This window comes from Typopeltis vanoorti, chromosome 19 (assembly GCF_054136105.1).
Source record: "Typopeltis vanoorti isolate ZY-2024b chromosome 19, IOZ_Tvanoo_1.0, whole genome shotgun sequence".
NCBI lineage: Eukaryota > Metazoa > Arthropoda > Arachnida > Uropygi > Thelyphonidae > Typopeltis > Typopeltis vanoorti.
Window position 1 is genome coordinate 64,045,914 of NC_143567.1, and position 22,148 is coordinate 64,068,061.

The window sequence follows — 22,148 nt, forward strand, 5'->3', positions numbered from 1 at the left end:
CATGATTTAATTCTCTAACATGCAAACATTTCATTTCAAATGATATTCTTCTCATCATTTTGCTTTATACATTCATGATTCAAAACATTATGATGACTTATTGTTATTATAGTGGCGTAGGTATTATAGGTGTTATTACAGTTTCGAATTATTCTCGTGGACATCACCTGGTCTTCTCATTCCCATTGAACAGTCGTTTGTAGCTAATTCTTACCTAGGAATTCTAATGCACCAGATAAGGAAAACCTGGCTTCTACAGCATGACAAACATGGTTCCAAAAGCACATCCAAACATTCGGTGTGTACCACTGGTGCCGTAATTCTACTGATTTGAATTCCATCAAATAGTTGTGGGATTATGTGGACCGCAGGATCCTATGATCGATTTACTGGCTCTCTCGCGGACGATGATAGCCAGTATATTATTTTGTGTAACTGTTTTCCCGAATACTGCAGAATACCTTTTGCGATCTAGTTCAGTCATTGCCAACGTGGGTGGAAGCTGCTATCGCAGCCAATCGATGTCCTTCACGCTGCAAGATAGCTGGTGAGAATGGTTGAGCTCTTGATTGTATACTATCAGAAGCCTTCTTGGTCTTCTACTTACTTCCCTTCACACCTTTTAAGTCAGTTACAACATTCACATCAATTAGTAATTGCCTGCATATTCACTCCAATAAACAGAAAGAATTTTCAATGTTTTTTTTTTATATCAACGAGAATTATATTATTCTCATTCATTTTTAGTAGCGACTTTCTTTGGAACAATATCCCTCGCTCCCTATGTTTCGTAAATGTCTCATTAAAATTTATATTGTGGACTTAAATTCCATTCTGATGAGTTTCTGTTGTGTAAAAAGAGGAACCAAAAAAAAAATGAATCATGCTCTGTCTAACTGCGCTGCACTTATTGTTGATTGGCATGAGGTTTTCTACTCCAGTAATTATGTAATTACAGTTTAAAACTTACTTTATCTAGAAAATTCTTTGCAATTGAAGACAGAAGTTCATGATCCCCTAGAACCAAACCGCTGGTCAAAATCATCGAGATATCTTCCAATAATTTTAAAAGTTGCTTTTCCAAACTCTCGTCGAAATCGTCCCATCTGTTCCAAAATAACAAATAAAGAAATAAATAAAAAATCAGAGAAAAATAAATAAATAATATATTAATTATAATAATAAATTTTCCAATCGTTAACGTATCAATTATGAAACAAAAATGAGCTTATTTTATATACAGCAGTAGTTCAAACAAAACAGAACTCTGTAAATAACATCTTCATAATAGAACACTGTGGAAAATTACACTACCGTTTCCTGATTTGCAATTTCAGATCATTTCATAGAGTTATGAAACGTATGTGTATTTGCGTAGCACATTTCATGTACTATGTTTCTATTCTCACTGTATATTTTCACTGTATACATTTCATAAATCTATATTTTATTATATAAGTTAACAATGAAATCTAAAACATGCAATGGTTTTTCAAAGATTGCACGTGTTAACAACAATCACTAACGCATTTAAGTCTTCGCTGTCTTCTATTATAAAGAATAAAAATGAATTTTAAATGCATTTTATACTCCACTAATATTTAATATTAGTCATTCCCAATTAACAATTCTATTTTATTTTATGCAAACTTTTGAAGTAGAGGAAATGAATATATAATACAATAAATGCCACAAATATTTAGAGAAATATAGGTGTTAATATTATATACTAAAAACGGAATACTACATATGTTATGAAAAAAAATCCTACGGGATTATAGAGACTCAAAGTTTAAGAAAATAATTAGGAATAAAGTATAAAAATGAAAATAGACCAGAAGGAACTGTATAATATATAGGTTTACTATAAATATGAAATATAGGCGAAGCAGTCACTGTTTATTGTGATGGTACACGTAAACATACATCTTATATTTGAGGCACAATACATATCATTTAAAGTAATTTCTTATAATAGGCGTTTAAAATAAAATCAGCATTATTTATTCCAATGAGATGGTGTCTCAAACTTTCTCTAAATAAGTATCGTAATGTTACTGCCTTTATTTCGTTTTAGCAGTTTATTCTAGCTGCTTCTTGCTAAGTGCTCAAAAGATCTGTAAAAATTGATTTTTTTTGGCTTGAACACTATAATGAAATTACAATATAATATTAACAATAGTCTGCATTATAAATAGAAATAAATTACAGTGTCATTTCTTACATATGAATTATAACAACGATGATACTTTGTGTAATAGCAAAATATAATGAATGATAAACAAGTCGTTGGTTGTGTATGTGAAGTCAGTAATGGCCACAGCAGTAATTATTCTCTTTTGTATTCGTATCAAAGGAAGACGATTGTTGTAGTAACGTCCACCCCAACAGTACCAGCATTATTTCAAGTTGCTTCAGCGATGCTTGTTCTGTTCATGCATACTAAATGTGACGATACAGAAACTACTGAAATTTTACAGATATCCTTTGCTAGAGACAGAGTTTTAATGTTATTTTCTTTAAGGTTACGGCACCATAAAATGATGTACTTCAAAGTACAACCAGGTTGTACTGTTTCAAACTATAGATGCTACAAACTAAAACTTTTGATATCCTCATACTAAAATGTCTATTTAGGTCACATTTGTTTTTTTTGCCAGAAGTTTTCTAGAATTTGACCCTGTGGTCTGGAGTGAATTCGGAATTCTAATTTGTCCAAAAAATGTTCGATGATGTTTCGGTCTGGATTGCCAGTTCAACACTGTAACGTTGCATTGCAAAACCACTCTCGGAACACGCAATGCAATATGGTGTGGAGCAGTATCTTGTTGAAACATGCAAGAATCACCGCCAAAATACTTCCACAGCATCAGAAAGATGAACTTGTCCAGAATGGCCAGAATTCCCTCAGAAGTCAAATTTTGGACACGTCCGCCAGTCGACCAAGCCTCCACAATCCAGACACTTGAAATGATGCAGTCATTGTCAGTTATATACTTCTAAATGAGTTCAAAATTTTTTCAGCAAACGTATAAGACAAAACAGGTTTGCCTAAATAAAATCTTACTAATGCTAAATTTCTGTGAAATTACACCACTGCTTCCTAATATTGCAATTTCTGTTCGTACCATAGAGAACCGAAAATATCTTTTCATCCAACTCACGTGGTGTATTTCTGTTCTAGCTGTTCGTTTTCATTGTTCAAAATCAAAGTAAACATAACATTTTTGTGAATATGCTGATATAAATATGGAAATTCGTCCTTTAGTTCGGTTCAGACACATTAGCTTTCATTTAAGGCAGAGCTCACAAAATTATACGAAATAATTGAGGATTATACTCACGTGCCCATTTTTTCAGAATTCCACTCGGCAAGCAAATAGTCCTCTGATACAGTTTTGTCTTCCATAACTAAACGAAAAAGAGTTTCATGTGAAATTAACGTTTTAATTGTTTATCTCAAAATACTAAGAATACTAAATCATTTCAATAAATAATGTAAATTCATAGGATTCTAACAAAGTTTCTACGAATTATTTTCTTAACTTCCTATCGTTGTCTTGCATGTTTATTTATTTATTTACGTATTTAATACAAACGTGTTTAGATACAACATTAGAGTCGTGACGGCCGAAAGCATATTTTATTAGCTTAATATGATAATATAAATGTTTTTCAGTTTTATTAATAAACAGATTTAACTTATATAGTACTTATCCATTGTATGACATAAGTTTGTAATTGTTGTATAACTCAAACAATGTGCAAAACGTATTTATAATGTGTATTAAAGTGTATCAAGACCTAACACTGGTTTCTCACAAACGAATGTTATAGTTTTCCGTGTGTCTTCACGTTTTTATCCCTGATTTCTGTTTAGGTAGGATGAAGTGCAATCAGAAATCCTTTTTTTTTTATGATGTTGATGTTGTGGGTAGTTAATGGATTGTGGCGTGGGGTACAGATTTTCATACTGTTTGTGGTGTGTTTGCATGTAATGACATTCTTTGTGGATGGAAGTTTAATAGTTTTGACGTTGTTTTTTGATTGGAGAGTACTCTTGCGATCAGTCGTTGGATATCAAATGTAATAATAATAATCATCTTTATACTACTACTACTACTACTACTACTACTACTAATAATAATAATAATTTATCACTATTAACTAATACTAGAAGACTAATAATAAAAACCGCAGTTTGCAGATAATATTTATTTGGAACCTTGATTAATAAAGACCACTTTCATATATATATATATATATATATATATATATATATATATATATATATATATATATATATATATATTATATTCATCAAAGCTTGATTTTCTTCCTCAGTCTTAAGAAAAGGCTGGTTATATTCCACTAATTCGAGCCCTACCCAAGGGCCTAAGAGTTGGGGAAATGCTTTCTGCAAATGAAATGTGCTGAACAAAGCGGCCTTTAGCAGCTGTCCAATTTTTAATCCATCTAACTCGAGTGCTTCTAAATGTTTTTTTAATGTTTTAGGGATGGCGCCTAAAGCACCTATTAGGGGAACAACTTTCGTTTTCTTTTGCCAGATTCGTTGAACTTCGACTTGCAAATCGCGATACTTTGTAATTTTTTCATTTTTTTTGTCGTCAAACCGACTATCTCCTGGTGATGATATTTCGATAAACGTAACACCCTTGTTTTCACTTTTTTCAACCACTGTAATATCGGGTGTATTACATTCCAAGCTTTTGTCATTCTGGACTTTGAAATCCCAGAGTATTTTAGCTTTTCATCCTCAATCACGTTTTGTCAACTTTAAGCTTCCAATAGTCTTTAGATACTTCAAACCCATACTTTTTACATAAATGCCAGTGGATTATCTTAGCTACGTTATCATGCCTTTTACTGTACTCAATTTGTGCGATTTTGCTGCATCCACTTATAATGTAGTCTACCGTTTCTTCCTTTTCTTTGCACAATCTACATTTACTGTCTTCTTGAATTTTTTGTATTTTTGCCTTCATAACGTTGGTTTTAATGGCCTGTTCTTGTGCTGAAAAAATTACCGATTCTGTTTCTTTCTTTTCTGCTCCATTTCTCAACCATTGCCAGGTCAAATTGCTGTCAGCGCTGTCTTCTATGCTGTGAAGGCATTTTCCATGCAATGCCTTAAAATCTTTTAGTTCTGACTTTTACTTGGTTGGTTTTGTATTCCAATTTTGTCTCCATGGGTTTAAATAAACCCTCTTTCCTTACCTCAATTAGAAATTGTTCCGTTGTTTGCTGCAGATAATCATTTAAATTTCGTTTTTCTTCTTCAATAACATGCTTCACTTGAAATAATCCTCTACCTCATTTTTTGCTTGATAGATATAGCCTATCAATGTGTATATATATATATATATATATATATTTTTTTTTTTTTTTATTTTTTTTTTTTTTAAATTTATTTTATTTTGTAAAAACATGGAACTGTAAATACAAATAAAGATTATATATGAAAGGAACCACAGACAACCCATGATTTATCGAAACTGAATGTCTCTAAATAATATTTCGTACAGTATTGAATAAACTTGGAATAAACTAATGATACTGCCGAAAAATAACAGCTGTGAAAAATAATTGGCAACGCCACCTGTGTCTATCTTCATGATAAAAGGCAACTCGCTATTATCACTTAAATAATTAAGATGCGAGTATATTTTACTTTCGCCTATCATCAAACAGGTTAGCTGCGCATGTCGGAGAACCATGTTATCAAAAATTATCACAAATATGGTGCGATAACCATCAAAATGTGTGAAACAAAACATATTTTAAGAAAACTCTTTGAGTAACCATAAGACATTTGAGTTTTCATCTTTTATCAATGTCGCCTATTTATTGAAAAAAAAGAAAAAAAGTTGCTATAGGCAATCTTCAAAATAACGGACTTCCGGTCCGAATCCTTTTCTTCTCATGGTTATTTGCGCATGTTTAAGTGGCCATTGAATTTCATTCACGGTGTGATCTCACTTTATTCTAATGCTTATTATGGATCTGAACTGGCTTATAAAAAGTTCCATGGTTGATCTTTAGCGATGTGTTTATTGATTTTGTAAACATATAAGAAGATGAAAAAAAACATTAAACCAACTGTTGCTTTTCTCATCTGATGTACTACACTTTTAAAACCGCTTGGTTGAGAATCCCACGTAGAAATAATCAGAATTTGATAGTTGAGACGATCTTTTACTTCTTTGAGAGGTCCTTTTTGAAAATGTCACATAAATAGTGTCTAACATTCTTTGCACATGTCGACCTTTGGTCATTTTTCATATTCAGTATATTAATTTGGAGAGTAATAAAACATTTACCGTCTAGAATCTGTTCTATTATGACTTTCAGAGCTGCAAGAGTGTCACCGAATGCTTCCTTCGCCAGATTTCTCAATCCTATCAAGACCTTGTTCAATATTTCATGAACAACTCTGACCTGTGTGACTCCTATCTCCTTGAAGAACTTGAGTATTTGTAGAATCTGTAAAAAAGAGAACTGTAAATTCCACAGTTCTGCAAATCGAGACATTCAAGTAGATTATTTGATTAAATTATACCCTTTGCTTATTGCCTTAATGTTTTTTGCACAAGGAATAACATTTATTTAATACAAATACAATTTAAGATTATCAAATGCCTATAACCCAACAGGATAAGCTCATCTAAGTTATAAATTGTATAACAATTACAGAAATTGCATATTAATTTGTATTGTAAAGAGATTAATGGTGTCAGTGTTGTGTGAAAGGAGCAAAAAAATATTTTTATAGGTGATTTTCATATTATATTTTTTGAATAACGAGTTCACACATGACAGGAGAGAGTTCTTCTTCCTTCAGGGAGAAGGCAGAAGAGCTGGTAACAGTATTTGAATTCTGAATACAAGAACGAAACACGAGATGCAGCATGCATATCTCGTGTTTCAGTCGCAGCTTTACAGTAGAAGGAAACAGTATTAGAGTTCAGAGGAGTGAGAATAGATGTATAATTAGTTAATTTAATAAAAGACTGGACACCATCTCACATCAGAATGCTATAAAGATAACTGCTGTCTGATCACAAAAGTTTCTGCATGAAATGAAGATTTTTCTCTTTGATAAGAAGATCTTTCAAGGAAATTCAAGATTTTCAGCGAAATAAATAATAAATTGGTTGTAACCTTTTGGATACAAAGGGGAAGTAAAACTCCCCCTGTTAGCTGATAAGAAATCGCTGGCTAAAGGCTATCCAAAATTTTTAACTGCATTCGAAAGAGAGTTCTGAAATAGAGTGGGTTCCAAGGATGATTTTCGTGGGCTTGCGGGACGAACAATCTGAGTTATCGGAGGAAAATCAGGTCTGCCTGTGCCAAATATTGGCTAAATCGGGAACCCATCATAGAATGGTTTTTAGTATGATTACCTTATCGTTACATGTTAAACTGTGGTTGATTTCCATGAAATCGCATAATCTTCGGATGTGTTACACATATTTTTATGATTCTAATTATAATATAAAAAATGATTATGGTTTGGCTATACATTGAGAGTACGAAATGATGATTACTGTTATCTGTTATCTGTGGCACAGTGTGCATGATGTTTCAGTGATCTGTGTGTGTGTGTATGTGAGGGATGCATATCTGGGATATTGTGCATAAAACGACTACATAGTATACAACTTACTGTCTGAACTCGATCTGTTAATATATCTTTTCCGTGATCAATAGCTGCTCTTATCATTTTCATAAATTCATCCATCATGTCTTTAAGACTGGGGATGTTTTTTGCACTGATCAAGGCTGCTTTCAAACTATAAAGAAAAAACAGTGCAGTTATGGAGTAAACTATATTTTTAAGTTTTCAGATGGAGAAATTTTCTACAAACTCATTACACAATTATCAGAATATTTACAGACATAGCATTTGAAAAATAAAGAGGAAAAGCGTTTACTTTACCGCCCTCATAGTTTTCTACAATTTACAAATCAAGAAATTTACAATTTACAAATCAATTTACAAGAAATGACTTAATTTGCTCATTTTAGGTTTACTTTTTATTCTTTTAAGAATAAAAAGAATAATAAGGTTTACTTTTTATTCTTTTATTCTTTTTATTCTTTTATATTTCAAATCAATCCACACAAGAAATGACTTAATTTGCTCATTTCAGGTTTACTTTTTATTCTTTTAAGCTTATTCATAAAATTGTTTGTTCAAATTATAGATTTAAGCTCAATCTGGATTTAAGATTATGTGTAATCGCATGTGTTTAACATTATCTGTAATCCCAGTGTCCCGGCTTCATTCATTTTGTATTGGGGTTTCAGTTAAGCACGAGGAAATGCAATAAGCACTGGTTTCGAATGTGAATTAGGCTATCTTAGATAAATGCAGGCGGAGGAGGTTGTTCCACATAATGTAGAAACCGATTTCAATACTTTTATTGAATCCCTTTCCTAGAATTTAATGTTTTTTCTTGTTTTTTTACTACTCTTGAATGATTACCAAAATATTTAAGAAACAGATTTTTTTTTCGTACTAAAATATTAAAATCAAACACTCGAAGCGAACGTGCAGCAGGAATTGTAATGAATATGAGCATTTCGCATTCGTGCATAGTTAGGTGCTGAACATATCTGCCTTAAATGTCTTTAAACCTATAAAATTACTGCGTTTGTTGTCATAATAGAAGAACTCAACAGGCTGCCACATTGAAAGGAATATTGACAACTCGTAAAGTAGGAACAGCACACCAACCAACATGAATGCAGACCATCAAGCAGGCGTAATCACCCCGGAACATGATAACTGCCACATTCTGAAATCAATAACAGAATGGAAACAAGTCACAATCCCCAAAAAAGGACTATCTGTTCTCCACATCAACATCAGAAGCATTCAAAAATACTGGCTGACCCTGCAAGCTTATCTGAAGGAAGATATAGACAACATAGACATTTTAATACTGACTGAAGTATCTACGACAAACGAAGAGGCATCCTCCTACCAAATGCCACACTTCTACCAACACAAACACTGCAGACAAACAAAACGAGGCGGTGGTATAATAATATTTACCAAACATAAACTAGAAGTAACAGAAATAAACTATAAATTATACTACGCAGAAAACATATGCATCGAAATTAAAAACATCAAACAAGAAAACTCCTTGATAAACGCAATATACAGACCACCCAACTTAAGCACCACAAAATTCCTAGAAGAACTAAACATATGGCTTTCAACCACGGAAGTAGGCGCCTCAGAATACTTGGTAATAATAGGAGACATTAATATAAACATTAGGAACATAAATAACAACACAGAACAATACCTAAACCTATTATCGGCATATAACATAACCCCATCCATACAGTCGTATACACGAGAAGAGATAGTCGGAAACACAAGAACCTCGTCCTGCATTGATCATATAAATATAAGGGGCCCCCTCCAAACAGCCACACAGCAGCTGTCATAACATGCAAACTGGCAGACCATTATTTCACAGCATTACAGTTACACACTGAACTAGAACCCATAAAAATCACCGAGATTACAAAACAGTATTATTGCATTGTAAACGAAGCAATAGTGAACGATGAAATCAGAAATACAGACTGGATGCAGATAGCATCTTTAGACTCTGCTGAAGCTGTATATAATAATCTTAAACTTGAATTTAACAAAATATATAACAAAGCATTAACAAAAATAAAAATACGCCCCCAAACGAAACAAAATCCATGGATAACAGACAACATATTAACAGACATACAAAGAGAAGATGCCCTATGGAAACAACTTAAGAAGTCGCCGAACGATATCACTTTAAAAGCTGAATACAAAAGAAAACGGAATCTCCTAACAACACAGATCAGAACGGCAAAAAGAAACTATTACAGAAACAAATTAACAAAAGCTTAGAATGACATAAAGTAAACGTGGCACCTGATTAATGAAATGCTGGACAATGTACACAGATCCACTGCCTCAGAAACAATAAAACACAGCTTTGCCTACGACCCCAAATACCTCAAACAGTTGGCAAACAACTTTAATCAGCACTTCGTGAACTCTGTCCAAAAACTACACGAAACAACCTTTCCTCACACAAACGAACATTCTCCACTAGGTCCACGAGCAATCCAGTCGATGTGGTTCCCCACAGTAACAAAAGAAGAACTATCACTGGCAATTCAACAAATTAACCCTGACAAAGGACCGGGGATAGATGGAATCAGACCAAAATACTTCAAGAAACACTCAACCAACCTACTTCCAGTTATACAAAAACTGTTAAATAATATCTTCGAAATGGGACACATACCTGAAACACTGAAGACTGCATTAATCACACCGATACACAAACAGGGAAAAAGAAACATAAGTAATTACAGACCCATCGCCACGTTGTCGGTAATCAAGCAAATCATGGAGCGCATCGTGCATCAGCAACTCTCCACATACGTTGAAAAATTTCAAATCATACCCAAAACACAATATGAGTTTCAAAAAAATAAAGGAACAGCAACACTCCTGGAAGATTTCACAGACCTAATAAACGCTGCATTGGATAAAATCAGAATAACATTAGTGGTATTCATTGACCTAACAAAAGCATTTGACACACTAACACACAAAACCTTGTTAACGAAACTAACGCATATCGGAATTGGAGGTCGTCTACTCCAGTGGTTTAAAGCATACATGAAAAACAGAAAGCATACCACACGTGTAGGATCAGCATACAGCAAAGAGGTACATGTAACCTGTGGAGTACCGCAAGGAGCTGTCCCATCTCCCATTCTATTTAACATATACACACACGACATAAGCCAACTCCCCCTAAAAAGTAAAATCTTCCAGTACGCAGACGACATGGCTATAGTATCCATTCACAACAACGCAAATATCGCATACACAAATCTGCAACACGACATCAATCAAATCACTAACTGGTTAACCGAAAACGGCATATATATAAACCCTGGAAAAACAAAGCTAATGGTATTCAAAAACCCCCAAACCCTGCCCATAGAAACTAAATATCTCACTATCCAACATTCATCCTCCTATACACAAAGCACAGAACCTAAAATCACAACCATCACATGGGTGAAAACAGCACGCTATCTCGGACTTCGATGCTGATCAAAGTTGGAATAGCCATACAAACCACCTACATACCAAGTTAAGGTTAATAGCAAGTAAACTGTACAGATTAAAAGACATTGCCCCAACCCACATAAAAATACTAATCTATAAAGCATTATGTGAAAACATTTTAAGATATGTAATCACATTATACGCATTCTGCGCAGACTACAGACTTAACAGGCTACAATTGTTGCAAGATAAAATGGTAAAATTCATATTCTGGGAACAACCCACACTTATGCAGGAAGCACGGACAAAACACAAAATATTTAAGATGAAACACTTATACCACTACACAGTCATGTTAAAACATTACTACAGCCCAACCTATAGAGTAACCAGAACAACATATAACAAGACCACAGTCAACAAACTACATAACATATAAGTACAACAATCACCACAGCAAAGCCACCCGAAACTTCTACGTACCTGACATGATAAACAAACCGCCGTTCGACAACAGAAACCTAGGAACATACAGAGAGCTGAAACAGGCGCTATATAAATATTATACCGAGAATGAAAATTAGAGCAATTCCTGTTTCTCTCTCCTATCATACATGCACACACACACACACACAAACCTATGACAAACCCCCTCTCAAAAACCATCACTACAAGAACACAAAGAAACAAGCACACCATGTCAAAATCCAACCCTATTTGAAAAAAAAAAAAAAAAAAAAAAGAAAAAAAAAGTAAACTGTGATAGCAGTCTAAGTCTGCCAATCACGTACCAACAAACAGTAAAATTAACACCTGGCTTGCGACCAGTATAGAAACATAACCAAGAAACGACCACCATCTATCATCTATTATCTTCCTCAGATAAGCTCTGCTAAGCTTCGAGGAAGAAAATTATTAACTTGCAAGTATCTGTTACTCACAGTTGTAATGTGTCATAAATATTATATATATATATATATATATATATATATATACATTTATTACAGCATCTATGCACGCAATTTATCTGAGGCAAAAAAAATATTATTATTGTTATTATTATTATGATTATTATTATGTATATTCTATATTCAAAAATTCTGTATAATCTTTATTGTTAATATTAGAAGAACATGTGTTGTAAATACATAATATAAAGGCAAAAAAGTATTTTTTAAAATTTTAATTGAAATCCAATGTAGAAAATGCAGCACTTTGTGCTGAATTTATTGTGCTGTAAAAATTATAAGTTGCAATGTCACTCAAGATATTTATTGTATGTGTAAATATTTTAGCAAATCAAAAAAAAAATATTATCATATCAGAAAAAAAACAATATATTATTTAAAAATATTAACTTGCAAGTATCTGTTATTCACAATTGTAATGTATTATAAATATCATATATATATATATATATACGTGTGTATATAATTATTACTGTATCTATGTATGTAATTTATCTGAGACATAAGAAAATGTTTAAAAAAAATAAAAAATTAAAAAAATAATCATTGTTGTAAAATATAACGCACCGTATTGATATTTTGGTTATAGCGCTGTGATACGTTTAGGGTGGAGAAACGCTGAATTGAGTTCTTCTTTTCACATAACTCAGAAGACGTGGTTATAAATAAACACTTATAAAAAACTTATAACACTATCTGTAAAGTACTATCTTTTAATGGTTTGCGAGTTTCTAAATCAGTCCGTACTTATAAACATTTGGGACTCAAATTTCCGGATGCAATGTGTGAAACAGGACGTTAATCACATAAGTGAAACTTACGTGCGAAAGTCATCCTCAATTTCTTCGACGAGGAGGTCTCCATTTGGCTCTGCATCTACAAGAAATAAAGACAAAATCAATAACCTTCAACAAGAGAAATTATTAAAATTAAATTGTATTGAATTTTTTAAACAAGTTATAAAACACAGTGTAGAATAATTGATAATAATTGTTATATTATCTTACTCTGCAAGACGAATGCAGTGGAGACTCCAAGAAAGCAAAGTAGAATGAGGTACTTCATGGCTAAAGGAAGGGGAAAAATATACGAAAATCAGTTCATTCACTACAGCTAAAATATAATTTACTACTACTGCTACTACTGGTTCGACTTTATTCACACAATCGGAACGATAAAACTTCACATATTATGCACAAAATTTGACTGGTGATGCAGTTTCATTCGGATTCTACTCAACAATCAAGGATCACGCAAACCATATACGTGTGAATATCGTCTATGTTTAGGTGTTGTAAATACTTGACCTATTTGAAATTGTATCAACTGCATTAGTGTTGTAATATTGGGGTGATTTGGATTTTTTTAAGTAACACATAACGCATTTCGATTGGCAGTGTGTATCTATGAATTAAACTCGTCGATGTTCAATAATTGTAATGTCAGATTTTTATCCAAAAGCCGATTCAACTATTTAATTAAACTTGTGAATTCTAATTACCCTAATTTTGGCTTCGTGATCATGGGAATTTTTGGAATCTGTTTCAGCAACTTTTCTGCATGCACTATTCAGAATTTCTACGATTTCATCTTCCTCATGTTATAATCTCATTCTGTTATTAGGGATGTTCTCATATTTTGCTTTCATTGCATTAGTTTTTACTTCCCGTTTAGATCTGCTAAAATAAAATCTTCTGATTCTTTCTTAATACTAACTAAATAAAATAATAATACCATAATTGTAAAAATTTAGTGGATATTAAATCTAGCATTATTTCAAAGCCGAATATAGAAACTATGAAAGTTTCGTTCAAGTAAGTTGACCAGAGCTTATGGGAATACTCCCGCCGGCATTTACGAGTCGTGCTAACGCTGCTGACCACTTTAGAAAACACAAACGCCAAAGTGTCCATATGTTTGCTTTCTAATTTGGTCTATTTTTTTTTTTTAGGTTTCACTAGCCAATGTTTCACTTATGAATATTTCTTCCGTTTCGCAAATATTGGTGTTGTAAAGAGTTTTATTTTACAATTCTCAAACTGTTTCTTGTAATTGAATTTATTTCCTACTGTTTTGGAAGGCATTCTTGTGGAAGAGCTTGAAGCATTTTCTTATTGCTAGTTTCGATGTAATTTTTAATATGTTCCTATTGTTTATTAGTTGGTCTCAACTGCATCGAATCTCGTCATCTTGTTCTTCCTGGTAGGTCCTGCTGTTTGACATCACTTTGTGGATGTATTGTCATTGTTTTTCGAGTTTGACGGTCAGTTTGTCCAGTCTTTACGGGATAACTAGTTCAAGATTTCATTGATCGAATTATGTTTGATCTACTAATTATGGATTTCACAATATTCCTGACTCTTTTAATGCATTTAGTTGCTTGGATGTTGGATGGTTATATATATATATATATATATATAAAAAACCATCCAGCATCCACTCTCCAACATAAAAACATACAGTACAGTAAAACCACTGCCATCATTCAAGTTGAAAAAATACGACACGTTGGAATCTACTTTAATGAAGATATGAATCGGAAGAGTCACTTAAGTCATCTACAAAACAAACTCCGAACAATAAATGTCAAACCCAGGTTAAAAGCCATAGATCTCACCCGCCTGAAAACAGTAATATACAAATCACCATGCATAAATATATTAAGATACGCGATAACAACATATGCTTCCTGTGAACACTACAAAAACTAAATAGATTAATATCATTACAGTACAAAATCATAAAATTGATCTTTTGGGAACAAAGAGACAATATCGACTTTATATACACTGCAATGTCAGAACACAAACTTCTAACAGCAAAACACTTATGTCACTATGCAAACTATGCTAAAATATTATTTTGATGCCAATTACAATTACAAGTACAGTCAGAAACACATACCGTATAACAGGACCTCAGACAACTAATTATTATCACATATAAATATAATAATCACTATGGAAAGGACAGACACCACTTGAAGCTAATAAATCCCAGACATGTTAAATAAACTACATTTTGAATACAGGAACCTCACAGACTACAATGGCCTGAAAAGTGCCCTAAGGACATACTATGAATGAGAAATACACACCTTACAAATTTAATGAAACGATATATTAGTTCAGACTTTTTAGTTCAGTCTGCGTCATGGCATTCCAAATTATGTGTGAATTTCTTATCCTACGGCTGTAGTGAATATATCAAACATCAACCTTTTTCTATCACAGCAATGAAACCAATAAACAATAACCAATCGATATCATCCTTAGATAAGTCTAATAAAAACCTTCCAGGATGCAAGCTGACATATTACGCCTCAACAGATGAACACAAAGGAAAAAAATCCATTTATTACAACTATAGCAGTTGAATACATTAAATCACAAATTCTAAATATAATTTATTGTTATAATATATATCCTGTAAAATTTAACCTTATTTAACTGACTACAAATTACCAACTACAGTTATTAGTATTAACTCATTATACATAAAAAAAATCGCTACGAACTTCATTGTTAATAACAGAAGAATACGAATTGTGAAATGTATAATAAATAATCATAAATAATTATTATTAAAATTTATTGAAATCTAATGTAGAAAATGAATCATAATATGCAGCACTTAGTTTTAACCAGTGTTGTCAATTCAGCTCCTTTGTAGCTAGATCTAGCCCTTTTTTTCCTCCCCTAGCTCCAAAAAGTTTAATCTAGCGCCGAGCTCCAAATCTCGCTCCCTCAGAACTAGTTTCAGCTCTTTTTAGTTGTTTTTATAACTTACTGTTAAAGAAATTGTTTTAAAAGTTTTCCAGATGTTCGCATTTGATACGTTCGGTGCGAGCATCGTGCACGTTTCAAACGCATGATGACGTCAGTCAGTCACGTGGCCCAAAGTCTGACATTTTGTCGCCTTAAAGTTGTTAACAACGCTACAAGTTAGTCTTTGCACAGTCTTCTGGTTGGTAGTTACGATAGCGAGTGGTAAGTTTTCAAAGACGGATCGTAATTCGTTGCAGTAAAGAGTTGTATACCCTTCTTCAAAATGAGCAGAGAAAAATAAAGCTTAAAAGCAAACATTTAGGAGGGAGTGGTTGCAAATGGGAATGTGTGAATTAGTAAATGGCTGTGTGAAGTTCCTGTTGACGCTACAAAAGGCCACTGTAAGTTTTGCAGATGTGCTAAATATTGTCAGGTTGTAAAGCATAGCGAAACTAAGAAACATCTTGCTGCAATTCCATATAAGGCTGTTTCTATTACAAATATGCTTGTGAAAAAGTCTGATGGGACCGCGAACTTTGAAGGTAGGTTAGCATTATATCTTTCTTGTCACTCATCATGTTATGCCAAATTATGCCAAAGGTAAAAATACACCGAAAGTGCTCTGCAATTGTAAAGAATATTCTAAGTGAGCATTTTGAAGATCTAATTGTGGACATTGGAGATGCAAATTTCAGCTTGCTAATAGACGAATCGAATAATATCACAGTGAATAATATTTTAGGAATGGCCATCATTTATTATAGCAAGAAATTCAACAAAATTATGCATACATTCCTGAGCATGGTGGCTCTAGAAAAGTGTGACGCCAGTGGTATGGTGGCTGCACTGAAAAACGAGCTCTTGACCAAAACTCTGGACATTAAAAATCTCATTGCAATTGATACACACAATGCCAGTGTTATGGTTGGTGTCAATAATGGCATTTATGAGCAACTGAAGGCATATATTCCCTCCTTAAGTTTAATTTGATGTGTATGCCATTCATTACAACTGGCAATGTCTCACACTTGTGCAGAATCTCTTCCAAAAAAATGAGAATTTTTAGTTGCCGAAACGTTATTTCATTACAACTGGCAATGTCTCACACCTGTGCAGAATCTCTCCCAAGAAATTTTTAGTTGCCGAAACCGTATACAGCATACAAAGAGCTGTATCAAACTATCAACAAAAATGATGCTCCTCTGAAAATTATAAGCAATTGTGCCACAAGGTGGCTCTCCATTGAACCTGCAGTAGACAGAATTCTCAGCCAGTGGTTGGAATTATAAACTCACTTCGAAGTCGTGAGTGTGACTGAGAAATGTTACAAAGCTCAAATTTTGTGAGAGATGTACAAAGATAAAAGGAATCTGTTGTACCTTTTATTTTTGCATCCTGTTTTCTAATTCAAGTTTAGCAATTTAACAAAATTTTAGAATCTAACAGTGCAGATAAGATGAGATTATTTAAAGACCTTTCTCGTTTGATTCGTTCTATTGCTAATATGTCAGTGCTACCATCCTCCACAGTCGACCCTCTAGAGTCAGAGATTGATGACTATTTGGATCCGAATCCAAATTTTGTTTACAGATTTGAAAGAAATATTTCAGAGTTGATGATACAAAAGAAAATAACGCAAAATGATGAGCGAAATCTTAGAGGTACAGCAAGACAGTTTCTTCTTGGTCTCTTCAAACAGCTTAAGCAAAGGATGTCTGAAAACTTGAATATTTTAAGAATTATATCTTCTTTCTCTGTTTACAATATTCTAAAACATATAAAATAACCTGTTACTCCCATCTTAGAAATAATGCTGAAAACAGAAAACGATGTTGCTGCTGCTGAATACCAGTACAATACTATCCGCTTAAATAAATGAACAAATGTAGAAAACACTGAGCTATTCTGGACTGAAGTACGAGAATATAAAGATGCATCTGAAATGAATGCATTTAAAGAAATTGGTCAGTGTGCAATACATTTATTAATACTGCCAAATTTTAATGCGGAAATTGAACCAATTTTTAGTTCCATGAATGAAGTTAAAACTAAAATAAGGAAGAAGATGGAATTGCAATTGACGATGTCGACAGCTATTTTGTCAGTCAAGTATGGCCTCAGGCGTAACAACAAGTGCTATACAGACTATCATTTACCAGTATCTACACTGCGAAATATAGGATCGATGGGCACATATAATATAGCTGAAAATCTAAGTGAAAACTGGGTGAATGAAGCGCAAAGACCTCATGGAAGATGTATTTAGCCACTTATATGCAAGTATTCACTTCATCTTGAATAAAGAAACTTAAACTATCAGCTATTTTTTTTTAAGATTTAGTTAGCTGTTTTTAGTAATTTGCATTTGGCAACATTAGTAATAACATGTTGGAATGTCAATCAAAATGACTATTCATCATCATCATCAACAACCATGGATCCAATGTCCGTAGGTGTCTGCTTCTATCTTGATATGATTCTTCCATTGCATTCTGTTTTGTGCAAGATGACTCAGTTTGTGTATAGAGTTTCCGCACCATTTGACGATGTCATCGCCCCATTCTCTGTTTGATCTTCCTCTTTTGTTCTTTCCTTCAAATCATTCGAAACAGCAACGTGTTTCATTTTCTCTCATCATTCATTCTACATATATGGCCAAATAGACGTAGTTTCCTTTTGATTATTTTCTGGATCAGGTTTTCTTTTGGTTGTATTCGTCTGTAGATTTCCTCATTGTTCACTTTCTGAATCCATCTTATTCTCAAGATCTTTCTATAGCACTTCCTGTCAAATGCCAATATCCTCCTTTCGTATTCTCTCAGGAGTACCCAGGCCTCGCATCCATAGAGCAAGGCTGCTGAAGATGCAAGTTTCTACAATGTGCAGTTTAGTTTGCATCTTTATAGCTCGGCTCTTCGACATTTTGTCCATGGCTTTTGAAAGAGTTGTTGCTCTGGCTATTCTATTTTTTATCTCTTTTTTGGGATCCAAGTCATGCGTCATGTGGCATCCAAGATAAGTGAAGTGTTCCACATTTTCCAGTTGAAATCTGTCTATCGTAACTCTGTTCAGTAACTGCTGTTGTCCGAATATCTTTGGTTTATTTTTATCAAAGTTGACATTTAGTCCATATCTTTTTCCTTCTGTGTATAGTGTTTGCAATGTCTATTCCAGCCTTGCTGCGTCTTCTTCAATCAGGACGACGTCATCTGCAAAGCAGAGGTGGTTTATTCTCATGCTATTTATTGAAATACCTCCACCTTCTTCTTTGATCTTATCTAGTGTTCTTCCCAGATGTGTGATGAAGATGATTGCTGATATTGGGTCCCCTTGTCTTGTGCCTCAAACCAATCTCCAGTCTCACCTGCTATTCTGATTTTTGCTTGCGCCTGGCTGTTTATATCTTTCAGCAGGCGGATCAATTTATTGTCCACACCATAGGATTCCAAGACAGCACATGATATATTTTGGTCAATATTATCAAATGCTTTTTGGAAATCCATGAAACAGCAATATATCTTTTTGTTCTTTCTTCGAGCTTTCTCTGCTATTAGTCTTAGTGCTAGTATTTGTGTGCACTGTACTTCGATCTTGTCGAAATCCGGCTTGCTTATCCGGAAGATGTGCCTCCATATGCCCCTTTAGGCGTTCTGTTAGTATTTTCATCAGCACTTTGCCAAAATGACCCATTAATGCAATAGTTCTGTAATTGGTGCATTCTAAAGCACTGCCTTTTTTATGAAGAACAGCCAAGACTGATTTTGTCCACTCTTTCAGGGGCATATCCTGATCACCATATTTCATTACATAGCGTATGTATTTCTTTTGCAACTGATTCTCCCCCATATTTTAACATCTCGCCTATTATGTTGTCATTTCCAGGAGTCTTATTGTTCTTGAGATGTTTTATAGCCTTATTCACCTCGTTTTCCAAGATGTCATTTTCAAAGATCTCTGCTGGTAGAGAGATTGCTTTTAGTTCTTTGATTACTTCTTTTCAGTATCATTTAGTTGATTTTTATATAGTTCGCTGCAATATCTTGTCCATCTGTATATGATTTCTGTTTTGTCCATCAATACTTTACCATTTTCATCTTTGACTGCTACTGATCTTGTTTGCCACTTCCTATTGACATTTCTTATAAGTTTGTAGACCTCTCTAGTTTTGTGTTCTCCATAGTACTGTTCAATGTCTTTGCACTGGTCCTCCAACCATTCGGATTTTATCAGATCTTGCTGCATTTGTGATGGTATAACTCATCTTCTGCCTCTGAATTATCCCTTTTAAGTTTCAGTTCTCTTTTCTCTTGTACCCATTTTAGGGTTTCCTGAGTTATCTATTTCCTGTTGATCTTTTATCTTTCAGGAATTACTTCCTCTACTTATTTTTTAGCACTGTAGTCAGTCGTTCTTCTCTTGTATTTACATTTTGTTTTTCACTTGGTGTCTTAAGCTTTGTTTCCAATATGTTCTGATATGCTGTTCTTAGCCTGTCTTCATTTAGTTTTGAGATGTCTCTAGCTTTCTGGAACTTTCCTTTGTACTTCTGTTTCAGTTTTAGTCTTATATTAACAATTATTAAGCTGCGGTCCGAATCAATATCAGATCCTTGGAATGATCTGCACAGTTGAACTGAGGTTCTCCATTTCTGATCTATTAATATAAGGTCGATCATATTCCTTTGTTTGCCATAGAAGGAGAGCCACGTCCATTTACGACAATCTTTGTGTTGGAATTTGGTATTGCAAATCATCAGGTTTTTATCAGTGAAAAATTTCAGAAGCATCTCTTCACATTCGTTTCTTTTCCGTATCCAAATTTTTCCATAACTTTTTCCCATCCTGTGTTACTTTTGCCAATCTTTGCATTCCAGTCTTCTCCAACGATGAGTATATCAGTTGTAGATCCTTGTAAAATCTCTCAATGTTTTCATCTGCACTCTCTACAGTGGACGCATATATTTGAATGGTCGTGATATTAAATGGTTGAGCACTGAATCTTGCAACCATTATTCTTTCACTAACTGGTTTGTGTCCTATCATTGCCTGAGAGGTCTTGTTACTTAGCAGGAAACTTACGCCTGCTTCATGCTTACTTTCATTTCCTGACCAGAGAACTCTTCCACCATTTGATTCTCCTGACATTGCCCATCTCATTTCTGAAATACCCAATATATCACATCTGTATTTCTTCATTTATTCTTGAAGCAACTGTAATTTTCCAGTTGCCTAGAGTGTACGGACATTCCATGTGCCAATTGATATTCCATCCTTTACAGGCCTGAGTTTGATTTTTTTGTCTTTGTTTTCAGCAACTGATTTTTCGATCCAACCCTGATTACTCGATTGGGGACGCGGACCTTGTTTGACCGGGCGACGTCCGAGCTGGCATGAGTCTTTTTTCTTGTATTTTGGCATCAGATTTCATTCGTGTTTTCTTTTTTACTGTCCGCACATCGGCACTTATCTGACAAACCCTTAGTCTTCCTTGAAGAGCTTGGTAGAGAATCAGAATGAGCATATAAAATGAATATTATATATATTTAAATACTTTAGAGATCAATCATCGTCATCGTATGTTACGCTTTCGCGCAGGCCTACACATTTTATCGCGTAAGCTTGCGTAACTGATAATCCCGCGGAATAGGTTGGTTGATCCTTATTCCCGGTAGTATCCCATGTCTGTTGGAGGAAAAACTCCAGGATAGACTGGGGAAAAAAAACCTACTGCTCGCGCCCATGACCGGCTAACTTGAATATGGCTCAGGAAGATGCTTGAGCTCCTCACGTCTCAAACGCGAACCGAACATAGGACACTCCTTCCCCTGACACATGGTTGCGAAGTTTACAGCCACTAGGCTAATCAATAAAAAAATTATATTCATGTAATTTATCTGAGACATAAAGCTTAAAAGTTATATAATATTATTGTTTTAAAAAATATGTTAGCAGTACGTGTAAATACCTGTGCAGATTACTGTGCAAAAATATATCGTAAATATTATGTTTCAATAATAATAAAGTTTGATTCATCGATTAAAAAATATTATTGGTCAGAGAGTATCGACGTTGTCCTTTGGATGGAAATCCTTGGTTCCAGTTCCGTGTAAGACAAAAATAATCTCCATAAGGACTTTTCAACTGAAGACGAGTTACACGGATTCTTAACAGAGGTGGGGTTTGTTCTCATTTTAAACTAATTTTCCACTCCGGAAACAGAGAAGCAGCCAATAAGAGAACATGTGTTGTTTTTACAGGACAAAATATATACTCGATAGTTATACCTATACCTATTCGT

General features: G+C 33.9%; 1 protein-coding gene across 1 annotated transcript in view; it reads right to left on the reverse strand.

The window, feature by feature from the left end:
- Nucleotides 1–22,148, reverse strand: part of LOC150096183 (uncharacterized) — a 42,321-nt gene that overhangs the window by 16,884 nt on the left and 3,289 nt on the right. The window contains exons 2-7 of the mRNA XM_090409408.1: nucleotides 13,092–13,151; nucleotides 12,906–12,960; nucleotides 7,688–7,814; nucleotides 6,342–6,504; nucleotides 3,345–3,411; nucleotides 971–1,106 (exon numbers count right to left, since the gene is read on the reverse strand). Of these exons, the coding sequence (XP_090265534.1) occupies nucleotides 971–1,106; nucleotides 3,345–3,411; nucleotides 6,342–6,504; nucleotides 7,688–7,814; nucleotides 12,906–12,960; nucleotides 13,092–13,149 (606 nt within the window). The 5' untranslated portion in view covers nucleotides 13,150–13,151. The remainder of the gene's footprint in view (nucleotides 1–970; nucleotides 1,107–3,344; nucleotides 3,412–6,341; nucleotides 6,505–7,687; nucleotides 7,815–12,905; nucleotides 12,961–13,091; nucleotides 13,152–22,148) is intronic.